We start from the raw sequence: 19,090 nt of genomic DNA, 5'->3' as shown, positions 1-19,090 counted from the left end.
ATATATCATTATTATTTCCATTGTCCGCAGCCCATTTTGGAATCACAACCCACCAGATGAGAAGATACTGTTGTTTCCACAATTAATGGATGATCTAGGTCTTGAAATGAATAAAAACACTTACCTGAGCGGTTGAACTCATTGAAGTCCACCTCTTCAGGCTCATCCTCAGCATCTGAGAAGCCCAGCTCCCTGGTGTCGAGGTTCTCCACAGTGTCATTCATGTCTGCTTTCATCAGAGTGAGTCTACTTCTGGTGGGCTCAGACTGCCGAAGCATACTCAGCACTCCTCAGCCTGAAAGGCCAGCATTGCCTACACAAATACACATATGTATTGTCAAAACGTAAAAAAAAAAAAAAAAAATTCTAAGCGGAATTCTGAGCGAATTCAAATTTGCTTTGATTGGTTTGGTAAAGTAATTCATGTCTCATTCATGTTCATTTTCAGAAATTTACGTTTGAGTCATGTTTGTAGTGTCCTTGATAGATTGATGCAAGTAAAGTAATGTAAATTAGCCTTAAACTCAACCGCTTAGTCAGTTTTACTAAACAACACTCCAGCATGTTACAGAGGGATTGGTTATTGTTTAAGCAAATGTTAAATAATTTAAAGCTTTTGGCATTCCAGGATTTTGATTGATGTTTGAATGTCATTATATACATCTTGCACTTGCTCACTTCTATTTAAAACATTTCCTCTTTCAGTCAGAGGTCAAAGGTCAATGTATTTTCCTGTGGAGCATTTTCCTTTCCTTTCAGTGTACATTAATCTAATAATATACACAGGATCAACTCATAATGTCATTCTCTCACAAAAACAGCTTAAAAAGGAGGCCACATCCTGTTGTATCTGCAATGTGTTTTGAGAACAGAAACCAAGAAAACCCCAAAACAGTACAGAAATTACACTGATTATTGCTTTCACATCAGATCAAGCCACTGACAAACATAAGAAATCCAAAAGGTTTCTACCATGGTTAAGGACTTTATTTTTAAGTGAGTTATTGGCATGATCAAGAGGTTGAATATGAATTTAGAGATGTGAAAAGTAAGTGACATCAGAAGCTGACCCAGCTGTAAATGAATGGCTCAGTAAATCACTAGAGGCAGACGGATATACCGGTTTTACGTGGGGATTTGCTGTAGCTAAATCTTTCATCATTGGCAATTTTTATCCATATTTTTATCCTCACTTCAATGCATTTTTTGTTATTTTGATTAGATAAATCAAGTGTTTTAAATTAAAGCGAGGAAATGCGAATAGAAATGTGACTATAAGGAAAGGTGCACCATCAGCACATTTATTGTGTCTCCAACTTCATATCTTGTGAATAGTCATACAAAACCTCATTTGGTGAAATATAAACACATACAAAATATACTTAATCTGGTGAATATTACCAAATTAAGCTATAAAACGTCCAACTTTATGCTTCAAAGACTGAGTTTTTTTATTTTTAACAACCTATAAATCGATTTTAAAAACAATAGACCGATTAATTGGTTTTCAACTTTTTCCACCACAATAGTTATTAGGAATGCCATAAAATATTGATACATCAATTATTGATATGTATATATCTATATTTAAATGAATGTAGTCTGGCGTAACAGCTTTGGGAGACCACAAAGGAGTGATATAACATTTACTGTACTTAATACTGAAGGACGTGTCAATGCGGTGCAGGTGGGAGTCCAAAGCTGTGAATCTAGTCATCATACACACAAAAGATACAAAGGTTTTTGTACTTCTTCAAGAATGAACAAAGTGATGTTGATGTTTGCAGGTTAGTGTATGAAACTTATGTAACTGTACAAACTAAATAATTAGAAATGGCAACATTTATTATGCAATTTCTCTGTATTTAGCCTTGAATAGGTTTCATTCAAGCTGTCAAACCACAAAAAGACATACTTGTAACTGAAAATACATTGTGTAGGCTATATGAAAGATATACAGTAGGAGTGTAACGGTTCTCGGTAAAAAACCGAACCGTACGGTTTGCCACCACGGTTCGATAAGCATTGGCACCGCAGTTCACCTCAAGTTTAATGATGCATCTGGAACACAAGGTTTGGTGAAAGAAACAAAGAGTCAAATATACAGGCACAGTTACAACCTCCGCTAATGCACCTGTATGGCTCTGTAGATAAACAAGCTCTGCCTATGTTTCACATGGGTCAACTTGATGACATCATTGTTCTGCAAGCATTGTGTGCAGTTGAAAATGGCAAGTGGAAAAAACAATTTGCTGAGCGATTTGTGTTTCTCCTTTCTGGAAACATTTTCTTCTTGCAGTAAATAACAACAGCGATGGTCAAAATATTTTTACAAAACAGGCACTGTTTGCCGACATCGCTCGATGCGAGTGCCGTATGCTGGTAATTTATGTAAAAAATGCAAGTGAGGGTTTAAAACGCACACGCCAGTTCTTCCTGTTTCCTTGTGCGGCTGTAATCTATTGCGCATGCGAGCGTTAATAATGCACTTTGATTAATGGCATTAAAATGCCGTTATAGTAATACATCGACACATGATTAATCATTTATGCTGATATCAACCGGAAAAAGAAAGAGCTGCAGATGAGCTGAAACTGCACACACTCTCTTCCATTTTTAAGCACGCACTCAGTGCTAATTCAGACAGACATGAAACAATAACTAAAGCGGTTGGGGTGTTCATTGCCATATGTGGGATTTCCACATATGATTAAAATACCAGAGCCACATTATCACAACATCCCTTCTTGGATCCATTTTTATAGCAAGGTTATTCCTTTTATAGAATGTTGAATATATGTTGTTTAAAATGCACTTTATGTCGATACATGTAGGATTAAAGCCCAGGTATTAATTTTAAATGTTGATTCAGTAATTAGAAAAAAGTTTTTTTAGTTAAGGACCCTGATGAAAATTAACCATGGTTTTACTATAGTAATATTGTAGTAACCATGAACCACAATTAACCATCAGAGCAGAAATCATGGTTTTGATACAATTAACCATGGTTTTATAACAGTAATACTGCAGTTGTCATATATTAATCATGATTTTACTATATATTGTAACCATGACAGTAACCATGTTGATTCTGTGGTTACTATAATTTTACTACAAATACCATGATTAAACTATGGTAACTGTAGTAAAACCATGATTTTTGTTAAGGGCAAACCTGTTGAAGTGTTTACCAAATAAGAGTATTCTTTGGATTTTGAAGTAATATTTTTTTTCTGAACAAAGCAAATACTGAACCGTACCGAAACCGTGACCCTAAAACCGTGATACAAGCCGAACTGTGAGAAATTTGAACCGTTACACCCCTAGTATATACACAATATATAATCCAGTGATGGCTATAAAAAATCTATGTCCTGCGATAATGATTGGGGCCAAATTTAATGGAAAACTAAGCGAGTTGTGCTCCATGGCGGAGCTGGGCACTGCGACAGACGGCAAGCGGCAGTGGTGGTATGAGCACCTACATAGAAAATAATTGTTGTCTGCCAGATGCGTCCAGTGTGCGACCCACTTTAAGTTACCCTACCAATCACACTTTACCAAAATTGTGTTAAGAAATATGTGTGAAGAGACAAAAACTATTGTACAACGAGTAGCCCTATTTACATCGGAAAAAATGCAGATATTGATCGAGAATCATCGGGAAATATTTCTGATTATCTGTGTGTGAAAAAGGCATCGATCCCAGCATAATACAGGTGCATCTCAATAAATTAGAATGTCGTGGAAAAGTTCATTTATTTCAGTAATTCAACTCAAATTATGAAACTCGTGTATTAAATAAATTCAATGCACACAGACTGAAGTAGTTTAAGTCTTTGGTTCTTTTAATTGTGATGATTTTGGCTCACATTTAACAAAAACCCACCAATTCACTATCTCAAAAAATTTGAATATGGTGACATGCCAATCAGCTAATCAACTCAAAACACCTGCAAAGGTTTCCTGAGCCTTCAAAATGGTCTCTCAGTTTGGTTCTCTAGGCTACACAATCATGGGGAAGACTGCTGATCTGACAGTTGTCCAGAAGACAATCATTGACACCCTTCACAAGGAGGGTAAGCCACAAACATTCATTGCCAAAGAAGCTGGCTGTTCACAGAGTGCTGTATCCAAGCATGTTAACAGAAAGTTGAGTGGAAGGAAAAAGTGTGGAAGAAAAAGATGCACAACCAACCGAGAGAACCGCAGCCTTATGATTGTCAAGCAAAATCGATTCAAGAATTTGGGTGAACTTCACAAGGAATGGACTGAGGCTGGGGTCAAGGCATCAAGAGCCACCACACACAGACATGTCAAGGAATTTGGCTACAGTTGTCGTATTCCTCTTGTCAAGCCACTCCTGAACCACAGACAACGTCAGAGGCGTCTTACCTGGGCTAAGGAGAAGAAGAACTGGACTGTTGCCCAGTGTTCCAAAGTCCTCTTTTCAGATGAGAGCAAGTTTTGTATTTCATTTGGAAACCAAGGTCCTAGAGTCTGGAGGAATGGTGGAGAAGCTCATAGCCCAAGTTGCTTGAAGTCCAGTGTTAAGTTTCCACAGTCTGTGATGATTTGGGGTGCAATGTCATCTGCTGGTGATGGTCCATTGTGTTTTTTGAAAACCAAAGTCACTGCACCCATTTACCAAGAAATTTTGGAGCACTTCAGGCTTCCTTCTGCTGACCAGCTTTTTAAAGATGCTGATTTCATTTTCCAGCAGGATTTGGCACCTGCCCACACTGCCAAAAGCACCAAAAGTTGGTTAAATGACCATGGTGTTGGTGTGCTTGACTGGCCAGCAAACTCTCCAGACCTGAACCCCATAGAAAATCTATGGGGTATTGTCAAGAGGAAAATGAGAAACAAGAGACCAAAAAATGCAGATGAGCTGAAGGCCACTGTCAAAGAAACCTGGGCTTCCATACCACCTCAGCAGTGCCACAAACTGATCATCTCCATGCCACGCCGAATTGAGGCAGTAATTAAAGCAAAAGGAGCCCCTACCAAGTATTGAGTACATATACAGTAAATGAACATACTTTCCAGAAGGCCAACAATTCACTAAAAATGTTTTTTTTATTGGTCTTATGATGTATTCTAATTTTTTGAGATAGTGAATTGGTGGGTTTTTGTTAAATGTGAGCCAAAATCATCACAATTAAAAGAACCAAAGACTTAAACTACTTCAGTCTGTGTGCACTGAATTTATTTAATACACGAGTTTCACAATTTGAGTTGAATTACTGAAATAAATGAACTTTTCCACGACATTCTAATTTATTGAGATGCACCTGTAAATCAAAATCAAATCAAATCACTTTTATTGTCACACAACCATATACACAAGTGCAATAGTGTGTGAAATTCTTGGGTGCATTTCTGAGCAACATAGCAGTCGTGAAAGTGATGAGACACATACCAATTTACAATAAACATCAGATTAACAAAACACAATTAAAGTCTAATATACACATAATTACACACAACACAATATACAAATAATAACATACACTGTACAGTATACAATACACACAATACAATAAAAAAGTATATATAGTATATATAGAATGTACAGTAGGTTGTATTGTACTGTATAAACATTCAGGCTGTCGGTTGATAGTAAGTTGTTAAGAGAAAATATAATATAATAATAATATAATTTATGACAGTCCGGTGTGAGATATAAGAGTAAGAGTAATAAAGTGCAGTGCTGATGTATTTTGATCGTGGGAGATCAAGAGTTCAAAAGTCTGATTGCTTGGGGGAAGAAGCTATCATGGAGTCGGCCGGTGCGGGTCCTGATGCTGCGATACCGCCTGCCTGATGGTAGCAGTGAGAACAGCCCATGGCTCGGGTGGCTGGAGTCTCTGATGATCCTCTGAGCTTTTTTCACACACCACCTGATATATATGTCCTGGAGGGAGGGAAGCTCACCTCCGATGATGTGTCTGGCAGTTCGCACCACCTATAAGATAATAGTTATCTTATAGGCAAAATCCACTATTGGTCGACCTCTAATAATCAATAATCTGGCTTCTATATCTATTTAAGTATTACAATTTGTGATATGTGGAGGAAACAATACAGAGGAACCGGTTATAAAAAAAGAAAAGAGAGAGCATGAATGTGAGACAGAGAGAGGGATTATATAGAGATGCTAAGGCAGATCTGTTGAGTCACCACTTGTTACTAACACAATTTACAACATAGACATGAGTATCATAAAGCTAAATGTAACAGCTAATACTATTTTTCAGGCCTTTTTACTCAATATACAGTCAACATTTGTTTTCTTAAGATAAAAACATCATTATAAGAGGAAATAGGAGCAAAGACACAGGGCTGCTCTTTCTGTTTCTCTCATAAAGGCAAACTATACTTCTGTTTTTAAGACTACAGTAATTTTGCTGCCAAGTGCACTTTTCTCTCTGTAACTACACCACAAACCATCTATTAAACATAATTGAACATTTTCTCCCCTCATTTGGCTGTTGGTGGTGGGCTGCAGACTGGCCTGCTCAGTCTGATTGCATAATGACCTTTTAAAATTTGTGAAAGAGAAATAATGTGTTAGAAAGGAGGTAGCTGAAGCTACTGAACCTTATGCCTTATGTAAGAAGACAAGCATGGCAGTTAGGAGTGGCTCTTTGGCAACTTTATAATCTATATGACATCATCTTTTCCAGTCTGGCTACCTTTAGGAGTTTTTCCTAACTCAGTGAACCAACCCAGTCCTCCTACACTAAAGGAATCAAGCTAGTCTCATACAATGAACGTTACTCGATATCAATTTCTGCAAACTGACTTTTACATGCCACTATCTACTTTTTGCTGCATTTTCCAGGTAAAATTAACACTAGAGGCACTACAACAACTGTGCGTTTTATTCATTGTTATACAAGTCACAAGTACAATTGCTGATTATGACTTTATAAAAACGTATTTTTCACTCTATTACTCACCCCTTGCTATGTTATGATATCAAAACACTTTTACTTTAACACATGATTTGAAAAACGATATATTTTAACTTCTGTATTACAGACCCTTCTACATATACACACTTTTTTCTATATCATTAGCTTGCTTGGTAGCTCACCTGATTGTTTCCGATTAATTCAAATTTGCGTTTTGACAATTTTTTAATCGAGAAATCGAGATTTTGCAAAAAATATTGCAAACGCTATAGTTAGATATGTTGTAAATCCACCAAAGGTTGAATAAGGAAGAGAAAAATAATTCATAGCGCCATGGGTGCCTGCAGAATTTAATCTGAGGGTATGCACAGAAATCTGCCTAGAGGTCTACATGGGCCTTAAAATGAAACCTGAACCCGAGACCCTACCCGGCCTGAACGATACTGTCAGATTTTAAGCCCAAACCCAACCCAAACCCGAAATTGTCACGTTTATGTGATTTGTTATTGTTTTCTTGTCTTTTATTTTTAGTTTAGTTCCTGTTCCTGATCTTGTCATGTGATTTCATGTTTCCCTCCATGTTCATGTGTCTTGTTTTCATTGGTTTATTGTCTATTTACCTTGTTATCAGTTCTGTCTTGTCATTGGTTAACTTGTTTGTCTTGTTACTTGTCTATGTATTTAAGCCTCATGTTTGCCATTATCCATTGTCAGGTATTGTTTGTTTATGTAACGCTGTTTCATAGTCAAGTCATGTCAAGTTTAGTCAAGTTCATGTTTTTGTTTTGTTCATGTTTGGAGTTATGGTTTTTTGGATATCACGTTTGTAAATAAAACTGCACTTGGGTTCATCATCGTCTCTTCGACTACGTTACAGAAATCCCTTACTATCTTAATTTCTTCTCCTAGTATCTTCTCCTAGTATAGCTGTATTTTATGTAAGCATATAGGCAACATTCTTAACAGTACTGAAATAGTAAACACACACAGTTTTATCAAGACACAGCAGCCCCTCAGTACACTAGAGCAGAAGAAAAAAAAACACTGCCTTACCGTTTATTTGCTGAAACTTCACCTGGTGCAGAACAATCTGGAATAATATGAAACAATGCAACAGTCCCCTCTATGCAGGCTACAGCTGCAGGCACCACTGCATAGCGAAGACCACTGATAGATTTTTTTGTGCCGCTCCCGATCTGATCGGCTGCACGTGTGTGGCGCGCTCCAAATGAACCTGACAGGTTAACAACACAGACCGATATAAAAGACAGTGATAATATTCCCAGTACGATTGTACACAGTGTGATTGCAGACTGGCCAAAACGGGCGATGATAAGCTGAAACGGGCTGCGGCGTTATGCTGAATGAGCCGTGACTGGCTGAAGAGGGCCACAAAACGGTGCCGCGATATGTATAAAAAAGGACAGGCCGGTTGCTATGTAAAATCCTGGGTCGATTTCTCTTCCCAGTCCTGATTGTAGCTCAGCTTCATCCATCACACATGTTGATGATGGTCTCCATTCTTTTCTTTTACCCATAAAAAAGCGTTAGTTACGTGACAGTTATTGCGCTTCATTTCAAATCATGGAGAGGCTATAAATAGTAGAATCAAACATCCGCTGCTCCATTTGCCATGATGATTCAGATAGATCGCTAATTATTTCTTTGTTCTGTCACGTGTTTCAAGTGTACTGCATCTATAGCCAACATTTGGCAAGCGATCATTTTGACAAACTTTGCTAGTTGAATTGTAATGATAAATTATTTCATATTGCTGCGCTGCTCAGTGTGAACAGCTAGAGGGCACATCTATCTGCAGGGGTTTATGAATATACACACAAATTGTTTGATATATAATAAGTACTTATTAGATAAACCTGATAATTCATAGATATTGATTTCTAGATAACTTTCTAGATAGACTTGGTTTAGACTGTAATAATAATACACTGTACACTCTTAATACACTGGCTAAGAATTATTTTGCAGTTTTCTTATTCTATTATTTCTGAACATCTGGGTTCATTAGATTAAAATTTATTTTACATTTACACTCTGATGACAACATCCCCCTGTGGTGCATTGTGGTGCATTAGATGCATTTGTAAATTTTTCTTGCACACTTTTGTTTCCTATAATGAAAAGAACTTGGATTTCTCTAACCAGGTTGCCTTGCATTCTAATAAAAAACATACAATTAGAATCATGTTGGAGTTCATTTAAAGCTGAAAAAATTGAATCGTGAATCATCCATAAATTTGATAAAAATCGAGATTTTATTTTTTTGCCATATCGCCCAGCCCTGTGTGTTACATTGCAATACTTGCAATTCATACATTGTAATTGAAGCCATATGATAGTGATTGTGTGGTAAACAGACATTTAGTCATTATTCACTAATAATCTTGCTGTCAAGTGGGCTGGAAACCAATGTGACTGGTTTTGCTGAACGAATAATTCGGTTTTGTAAACTGGATTAATCGATTCATTGAAAAGATCTGACTCAAATAAGCGATTCTTTCACAAATCAGACAAAGCTACATCTCTAATAAACTCATAAACATGCCAAGGAGATTTGTGGCGGATGATTTTTATTGAATAATAAATTAAATTCTGATCTGTTCTTCAAATAAAGCAACTATCTGACTTCAGAAACTTGAAATATAGCACACAAGACAAATGGACCAATATTATTATTATTAATAATAATAATATAATTATTGTTTTGATAATTTTATCAAATGGTCTCATCTCTTTCCTGATGCCAGGCAGTCAGAGTACCCACAGCCTGGCTCAGTATATCGACCATGCCCTACTAATTTGTGGTTCATCGTTCACTGTGGGGGAGATGGACGCCAAGCCAGAGACCCACGTCATGGCCGCCAAGCCAGAGTTCCTCGTCATGGTTGCTGAGCTAGTGCCATCTTTTGCGCAGGATCCTGAGTCTGCTCCATGCCATGTCACAGCAACTCCTCAGCCTGCTCCATTCCATGTTACAGCAACGCCTCAGCCTGCTCCATGCCATGTCACAGCCATGCCTGTGCCTACTCCATGCCAAGTCACAGCCATGCCTGAGACTGCTCCATGCCATGTCACAGCCAAGCTTCAGTCTGTTCCATGCAATGTTTCAGGCTCACCTCTGATCAACGAGCCAACGGCCAAGCCTGCAACGGTCAATGAGCCAATGCTCACGTCTGCCACGTCCAATGAACCAGCGTTGCAAGCCTCGTCTGTCCCAGAGCCAGCGTTACAAACCTCGTCCGTTCCAGAGCCATCTCTCACTGGGCTATTTGAGTTGGAATTAGTTCCCGCCCTTGTGCCCACCCTGTGTTCTCCTGATCTGCCGGTTTCCCCCAAGCCACCGGCTCAATCATCGCCCTCTGAGATATCTCAGACACAGAGAACATTTGAACCTCTGACTCTGCCTAGACCCTCTGAGCCCTGGACTCTGCCTTGGCCTGTCGATCCCTCGACATCACCTCGGCTCTACGTTCTCTCGGCTCCACCGCGGTCCTTCAGCCTGTCGGCTTTACTGGGGTCCCTCATCCCTCCAACTCCTCCTTGGTCTGTCGGTCACCTGGCTCCGATCCTCTGGCTATGCCTCGTCTCTCCGGTCCTTCAGCTCCACTGAGGACCTCCTTCCCTACAGCTCCAACTTGGTCCTCAGCCCCACTGGCTCAGCCTCAGTCTTCCGATCCCCCAGCTCCGCCTTGCTCCTCCTAGCCTCAGGAACCACCTTGGTCCTCCCTGCCTCCAGCTCCACCCTGGCCCTTCGAGTCTTCGGCTACTATCCGGGTATTCAGTTCTCCATGGTTTTGCCCCTCGAGCCTCTCACGGCTCCGTCTTCCATGGCTCCGCCCCTCAGGCCTCTCATGGCTCCACCCCCAACGGGCTCCGCCCTGGCCTCATGTTCCACGCCCTGTCTCACCAGGCCATACCCCATGCCTGGTTTCACCATGTTTCCATGTCATGCCACGTAACCACATCAAGTCGCCACAGTCAAGTCAAGTTCATGTTTTGTTTTTTAGTCAAGTTAAGTCAAGTTCATGTTTGTTTTGTTCACGTTTCGATTTACGGTTTTTTGATTTCACTTATGTAAATAAACTGCACTTGGGTTCTTCACATCATCATCGTCTTCGTCAGCCTGTCATTGCTAAGTGTACGTTACAATTTAGCTTTTTAGTCATTTTGGAGCTTTACAGCCCAAGTCCTCACTCACTCACTTTCATTATATATAAAAAAAAAAAAAGAAGAAGAATGGCCAGAATGTTCTTTAAAAATTCACCATTTGTTTTCTACTGAAGTAGGAAAGTCGTACGGGCTGTAAATCATGAGGGTGAGTAAATAATGAATTTTTTAAATATTTTTTAGCTAAACCGTCCCTTTACTATAGGAGGACTGGTTGGTTCAGTGATTTAAGGAGAATAACAGACTTTCCAATTTTAGATGAACTGTTCCTATTAAAGTTATTTCTTCTCCTCAATCCACACACATTACACAGCAACGTAAACTAGTAACCAAGTCCTTTAATCCATTCGCAAACAAAAAAAGTGATTTGTAATCCAAAATATACAATTATGGTGGGTTTAGCTAAATTTCCCAAAATGTGTTGCTACTATAGAGAAACAGTATCTATCTAGTCATTCTTTCATTTTTTTCATTTCCTCTTTAGGGTTAAATCTGCAAGTTACAGGCATGCTGTGAATTATGACAGAAAATTACTACAGTCTATTGCCCCAGAGACTTCCATTGTGAGAGCACTTGGGTAAGAGTATGAGATATGAGCTGAAATTACTTTCTGTGGTAATCAACAGCATGCCACTGATGCTGTCGACATGACTTGTATTTAACTCAGAATATTTCTTTAATTCAGTGTCTATGTAGGCCATGTTTATTGTAAATATTGAAGGTCTAAATAGACTGTGCTGGTGGTTAGGGTAAATGTTGCTGGTTCTGAAGGACAGATAATGGAGGGACTTGTGTGTGTGTGGGTGAACATTTAGAATTGTGGTATCTCATGTGGATCTCCCACCTGTGCAATGACAATTAGAGTCAGCTTTGAAGGTCTGCGCATGTCAGAGAGGGCCAGTAAATCAAGTGTGTAAGCCACCAGTCCACTGGTACAATAATATAATTTTTTTTTTTTTATTACTTACTGTAAGGTAAATTTTAACCCAACCCCTACAATACCAGAAAGGGCATTCCTGAGTGAGGTGTATATATTTACAGTTTGATGATGGATAAGTGTGATTTCACTAGTGCTCTAGTGAAAAGTGAAGCTAGTGCTCTTTTGACTGTGTAAACAAATGCACTGCTAAGGGTATCCTGTCCATTCATTTATCTCAACAAATAAGACTGGGCTGAACCTGCGTATGCTCCCTTGAAGTGAACATTTAAAACGCAAAACAAAACTATGAAACATTCTCTATTTCAAAGCAACCATAAAGTGCAATAACCCTGACCTGTCTTGGACAAATTATTTACTAAAGGACAAATTATTTAATGGACCATGCTGATGCCGATATTCAGAGAGCAGGGTGGCTGATAGGCTGGTACAATGCTGCTGCTAAAAAAAAAAAAAAAAGTCTTCTTTTGCATTATTTACTCAAAATTTTACTCCAAACTTTAACTTTGTAAAAACAAATCTTAAAAAAATAAATAAATAAAAACATTGATTGTGTTTTAAATGGTACATAACAGTTTCTTATGATTTCTGTTTAGTCATCCAATTTTAGTAATTTAACTGCACAAGAAATTGTTAATATATCAGGAAGAAAGAAATAACAGTGCACATAGTAGTCTAGCAACCATGGATTGCGCATGTGCGCATTAGAAATCGCATTTTCTCACAAAAGACTCGAACTCATTGTACATACAGTGAATATGACGTTTAATCATAGCGCACAAGAAGCGTTTTTTTACTTTGATGTTGCTCTCATGCGCTCGTACGGATCCAGCAAGCAGCAATCTACTGACAGTTTACACAGCCCGGATTACCTGTTTGGATTGTCACGGACTGACCAACCCAGTCTCAAGAAAATTCGTACATATTTTAAGAGTTGATTATTTTGTATGATTTCATACGAGTTCGTTCGTATGAATTTGTACTGTTTCATCATGTGCAAATGCCCGGATGTCTAATGCGGAGGTAAGCGTGACTTTCGCGCACAAGGCATTAAGGACATGCTTATTAATATTATGCCCTTACCCAAACCCCTTATCTAAACCAAACCGATCTGTAGAGTGTGCAAACATGATAGGAAGCTGTTGTGCGTGACAGAAGCAAGTAATTGTTGTGTATTAGATGGAAACGATGTCCAGCGACGTCATTGGCTGTAGTGAAAGTCATACGATATCACACGAATTAGCCAAATTTAGAAAACAGGTATGAATCCTTATGATTTCGCCATGAGAGTGTGTAGGACTGGCTGTCATTCAACATTCATAAATTAGAGAAACTGAGTTTTGATCCTGGCTGATAGACACTTCCGAGGAAACTATTATGAGTGCTTGACAGGCAGAAAACACAGGATTTTCATGAGGTTTGTGAATTACATCTGTTTAAAAGAGTTATCCGCATATTTGCAGGCGGTATATGATTTTAGTTTTATTGATATTTGCCTTTTTATCATTAGACAAGAAAGTTAAAAGTTACAGGGAACTGTTGAGGAGAGAGAGAAAGAGAATGAATTAGGCGAGCACTTTAACATTATGAGCTCATACGTGTCTGTTGCGGCTCTGATATGTGGAGCATTTAAATAAGACTTTCACTGGTCTATTATTGTAGTAACATCATGGCACGTAACAACAAATAACGAACAGTGATTAGTCATTTATACACTACCGGTCAAAAGTTTTTGAAACACTTACTCATTCTTTCTTATAATTGTTTTTTTTTCTTTTTTTTTCACATTTAGAATAATAGTAAAGTCATCAAAACTATGGAATAACATAAATGGAACTTTGGGAATTATGTTGTGACTAAACAAAATCCAAAATAAATCAAAACTGTGTTATATTTTAGCATCTTCAAAGTAGTCACCCTTTGCCTAGAATTTGCAGACATGTACTCTTGACATTTTCTCAACCGACTTCTTGAGGTATCACCCTGGGATACTTTTTAAACAGTATTGAAGGAGTTCCCATCTACAGTTGAAATCAAAATTATTCAATCCCCCTGACCAGCAATACATTCTGGTGATGTGAATTAAACACATCAACTAAAACCTCAGTAAACAGTCAAAGTAAGTTTTTAATACACATTTGAGTGATTTAAGAACTAAGAGTTCAGTTTACCCAAATTTTAATATAAAAAAATAACTAATTCTCTCCACAAATGACATGTCAAAAATATTCATCCCCAAAGTCAATCATTTGTGGAGCATCCTTTATCCTTAATAACAGCAAATAAGTGTTTCAGGTAATTGTTCTCAGGCTTGACACCTCTCTATTATAATTTGTACACATTTCTCATGAGCAAAAGCTTCCAGCTCATTGTCATTCTTTGGTTTCTGTGCTGCCACCGCTTCCTTGAAATCCCAACAAAGGTTTGCAATGGGATTTTAATGATGGACTGAAAGGGCCATTTAAGGACATTCCACGATCTATCCCTGAACCAGATTTTGGACAACTTGGATGTATCCTTGGTGTTATTGTCTTGCTGGAAAGTCCAGTGATCACCGAGCTTCAATTTACACACTGAAGGCATCACATTTTTCATGCCAAAATGGCCTGATACCTGAAAGAATCCATGGTGTCAGTCACATAGTTAGAATAGCCATTTCCTGAAGCCGCAAAACACTCGCATAACAGGAATGACCCACCTCCATGCTTGACTGTGGGGATGGTGTCGTTCTTGTCATCACCTTCTCATGTTACTCGACATATTGCTGACCCATGGGTCTAAAACTCATTTTCAGTTTAGTGTCATATGTCTATAAAACCTTCTTCCAGGACTCCACAGGTCTTTCCTAAATACTTCTTGAATATTCAAGTCAACATTTCCCTTGGTGAAGTTTTGCTTTATTCCACACCCCAAGAAGGTTGCTGTTGTAACATATTTTAAAAAATGTATGAATGGTGTACAATTGAAGTGCCTTGGAAATGTACTTTTAGCCATTAACATTCTTGTGTAATGAAATAATCTCCTCTATTAGCTTTTGAGACAGCTTATTTTTAATTGCATTTTTTGCATAGAAATATATTTTTGCTTACAATGCTAAATTTAAATTTTAAAACTTAAATAAGTGCCATTGAAGATTGATGACTTAATTTTGTTTTAAAACATTTACTTGTGTAGCCTTACATATTTAAGAAACAGCTACATGCAATAGGGGTTGAATAATTATGACATGGCTGTATTTAAAAAATAAATCCTGCTATTTAGAAATATTTGGTTATATATTCACACTATGACTTTGAATGTGTCACTCAACTGATATAGATGTAAAGTTTAAAAATTCTGGGTCATCAGAAAAGCTTACCTTTGTAAATCCTTACTGTCTTGGGGGGGATGAATAATTTCGATTGCATCTATATGTTGGGCACTTATTGGCTGCTTTTCTTTATTATTTGGTCCAAGTCATCAATTTCAAAACTTTTTTTTTTTTTATAAAACTTTTGTTTTGTAATTAAATAAATTAATATGGTGGCACAATTATATTTTTGTCTACAAAACTAATTTCAAACATTTAATCATACACCTTCAGATCAAAAGATTTTTGAGATCATGAGAAACATTTCAGTCAAGTGTTTCAAAACTTTTGACCGGTAGTGTGTGTGTGTGTGTGTGTGTGTGTGTGTGTGTGTGTGTTTATATATATATATTATACTGCCTTTTATTTTCTCTGATTTTAATGTAAAAAAATCGTTGTCCAACAGATTTTTTTTTTCTTTTTACTGTAATACATAAAAATTTTATGCGTTAACGAAATGAGAATCATCACTGAAAACAATGGTAATAGTAAAAGTAAAACATTGGGATACACTGCGGTAAATATAATTTTCTTATAAAAAATACTAGTGAAAAAAATATTTAAATGTTTTTTTGTATTTTTTTTTATTCTTGATTTGGGGTTAAATATGACATTTTTAAACAGGACATTTTCAGAGCTAAACAGGAAATTTTCTTGACAGGTTTTGTGAGAATCACTCTATAATACAAAGATAAAAAAAAAAATTCTAGCATTGAAATTGAATAGGCCTAACAATAATGCCATAACATGTTGTGAAAAGTTAAACAGCAGAGGCTAACATCATCCACATCAATAGAACACTGTGGCTTCATTTTACTTAGGGTGACAAAGTTTAATAACTGGCATTTTATTTTATTTTTGTATTTTTAATTTTATTATCTGCATTCAGCACAGTTTTTCCTGCTGTCCGCGACCCTACTAGAACTGACCTGTGACCATTTTTGGCATGCAGGTCACGAGTCACGACCCACCGGTTGTCAGACCCACAACCACTGATGTAAAGCAAGAGGTGAACTGTATAATATACCCTTGATAGCTAAATTAGACAGGAAAAGTAAATATAAACAATACAACCTTCAAAATTAGCAAAACATGCCTCTCTCACTGCTATCATGATTTTCTCTTCCACAATACTAATTTCCCTTTCTCTGAATAAACTCGCTCAAATGTATTTATTTGACATACAGAGTAACAGAAACAGAGTGATGATAATAATGGCAAAAAAGAGTGAGAGAGAATGTTTTTTTCTTTTGCATATTGTGGATGGGATATCAGCCGTCGCTTCCTGCCAACAAGTTCCTGCCCATTGTGATCGTCATGGAGAAGGCTCAGGGCCTTTGGGAGGAGAGCAACGTTTATTATGCAACCACTTAGGTTAGTGCTATATGAGAAATGTTGCTACAGACACTGGAATCACTTGTTTGTGTTGGGGTATACATGTGACTAGGAACTGTAGGAAAATGCAGTGCCACTGTTAGACATCAACAGCGTGACAGAAAACACTGCAAAACTGACACTAACTTACTCTGAGTCACCATGTCTTCATAGATTCCATGGTAAAAACAGATGGCAAAAATAATCCATTCAAGCACATATCTGGGAATTATCTGGGGGGTCTCCATGTAAGTTTCAAAGTATTAAAAAAAAAGAGATTTTGTTAAGGGCAGCATGTAGGCTGAGAGAGTTACCCCTGCTAAACACTGTAAATACCTCTCTATGGTAGCAAAAGCTTTCTCAAGAGATGTAAGACTTACGGTATTACTTCATGAAGTCAGTTTCAGAGCAACTGCACTTTGTACTTGAAGGCAGTTTATGACAGGACAGCTAACATACAGGACAGTCTCATGTGTACTGATTAATGAATGAGTGACACGCCAAAAGTGTAAAAGATAAGCAGACAACATAGAGGACCATTTAAAACAGCCACAATCCAATGCAAACACAATTACCCAAAGTGCCAGAATAATGGGAAAATTACATTATCGTTTCTAGCAATTCGTTTAAACTAAGCATTCAAAAGTGAGACTTGAGTGAATTCAAGAGGCCGTGCAAGTTAAAAGAATGTTCCAGGTTCAATACAAGTTAAGCTCAATCGACAGCATTTGTGGCACAAAGTCGATTACCACAAAAAATTATTTCCACTCGTCCCTCGTTTATAAAAAAAAAAAAAAAAAAAAACAGTTATAAGGAACTTACTCTACATTGGAATCGAATGGGGCCAGTCCATAAACATTCAGTTTAATACCGTTTCAAAAGTAATGCCACACGTGTGATAAAATCACTTAAAAACCTCATATGTGTGAAGTTATATCGAATATAAAAACGTTGTTAATTTGGTATAAAAACTCTGTAATCTGGTAAATGTCGTAACGCTGGTAAATCCCTCATTTTATCACACTAAAATCATGTCAACACATACATTGTTTATGTCTTGTAGCTATACTTTTGAAACAGTGTGTATTTTAATGTTTATGGACGGGCCCCATTCAATTCCATTGTGTGCCTTACGGAAACCTGCAGTTTTTGCTGGGGTTTTTTTTCTTCAATAAACAAGGGACGAGTTGAAATTATTTTTGTGGTAATCAACATTATGGCACAAATGCTGTCAATTGAGCTTGACTTGTATTGAACCTGGAGAATTCCTTTAACCTTATACATGCCATAAGTGCCACTTTTAACCAATCAGGATCTGAGGTTACATCCAAGCATTGGCGATCACCTATTACCCTTACCCTTCCTTACCCTCCATCCATATATATCTCATTGTAGTTTATATTTACAGTATGACAACATAAAATCAACATGACTGACTAAAGTTGTAAAGCAACCATTTAACTTTGGAATATTTACCATTACCCTCTATTGTAATGGGCAGATTGGGAAAGATTTTATTCTGGTTAAAACAAACATTAAGATATTGTCTCCTTTGTTATTTAATAACTCATGCATCAGAGGGTTCAAATGGAATACAAAGTGTCTTCTAGCTTATACTCACAGCTGCAAAAACAAGAGAGAGATTTGGGATTCTGAGAAAAGCCAACTTGACTTTTCCTCTCTTGTGCACTGGTCACATATTCCATCACGGATACAAAAGCTTCTCACACTGGGGTGAGGCAGGACAGGAGCCAAGAAATAACAGCACCAGAATGGCTTTCTCTTACATTCACATACTCATTTAAACACACAACACACAGTTAAAACTGGTTCTGTCTCCCCATGAGCTAGAAACTTCTGAGAGTTTACTCACTTTAACTCTGTAAGCAGAGACACAAAAGCTGGGAGCAGAGCAAGTAACAACACAAGCTTCACTGACCTGTCCCGGCAGATGTGATTCCCACATGATAAATCTGCTGTTGACTTCCAAAACAATGAAAGATTTAGGAGACAGTGTTAAAATAAAAAAAACACTCGCTCCCTTTCTGTTACAGACTGAACAGGAGGGCAGTGGATATATGTGAAAAAACAATGTGCTTGAAGGGGAGTGGCCTCTACGGGGCACTGGAGTGTCAGTCATGATCACTCAGCCAATGAAGTGCACCACATGACAATATTTTCCTCCCCTTTCTCAGCTGTTTTATGCACTGGTCTCAGAGGCTGGTTTAGATCTCCTCAAAGGAAAGAAAAATCACAAATGAGATCTCTGTAGTGTTTAAGTTGTTTCACATAGACACCAATAAGATTAAATGGAGCCTTCTG

At 37.7% G+C, this 19,090-nt stretch overlaps 1 protein-coding gene across 2 annotated transcripts in view; it reads right to left on the bottom strand.

Moving 5' to 3' along the window:
* The window catches only part of LOC127441517 (phospholipase D1-like), a 50,318-nt gene extending 31,476 nt beyond the window's left edge, over nt 1–18,842 (bottom strand). Inside the window, exons 1-2 of one of the 2 annotated variants that reach the window (XM_051699040.1) lie at nt 18,708–18,842; nt 125–313 (exon numbers count right to left, since the gene is read on the bottom strand). In XM_051699040.1, coding sequence (XP_051555000.1) covers nt 125–278 — 154 coding nt within the window. In that variant the 5' untranslated portion in view covers nt 279–313; nt 18,708–18,842. Of the gene's footprint in view, nt 1–124; nt 314–18,707 lie in introns of those variants that run through there. The other variant, XM_051699041.1, reaches the window with a different exon arrangement.
* Nucleotides 18,843–19,090: the final 248 nt, after the last annotated feature.

The sequence above is a fragment of the Myxocyprinus asiaticus genome, chromosome 5 (genome assembly GCF_019703515.2).
Source record: "Myxocyprinus asiaticus isolate MX2 ecotype Aquarium Trade chromosome 5, UBuf_Myxa_2, whole genome shotgun sequence".
In the NCBI taxonomy this organism is placed as follows: Eukaryota; Metazoa; Chordata; class Actinopteri; order Cypriniformes; family Catostomidae; genus Myxocyprinus; species Myxocyprinus asiaticus.
This window is presented reverse-complemented; position numbering and strand designations above follow the sequence as displayed.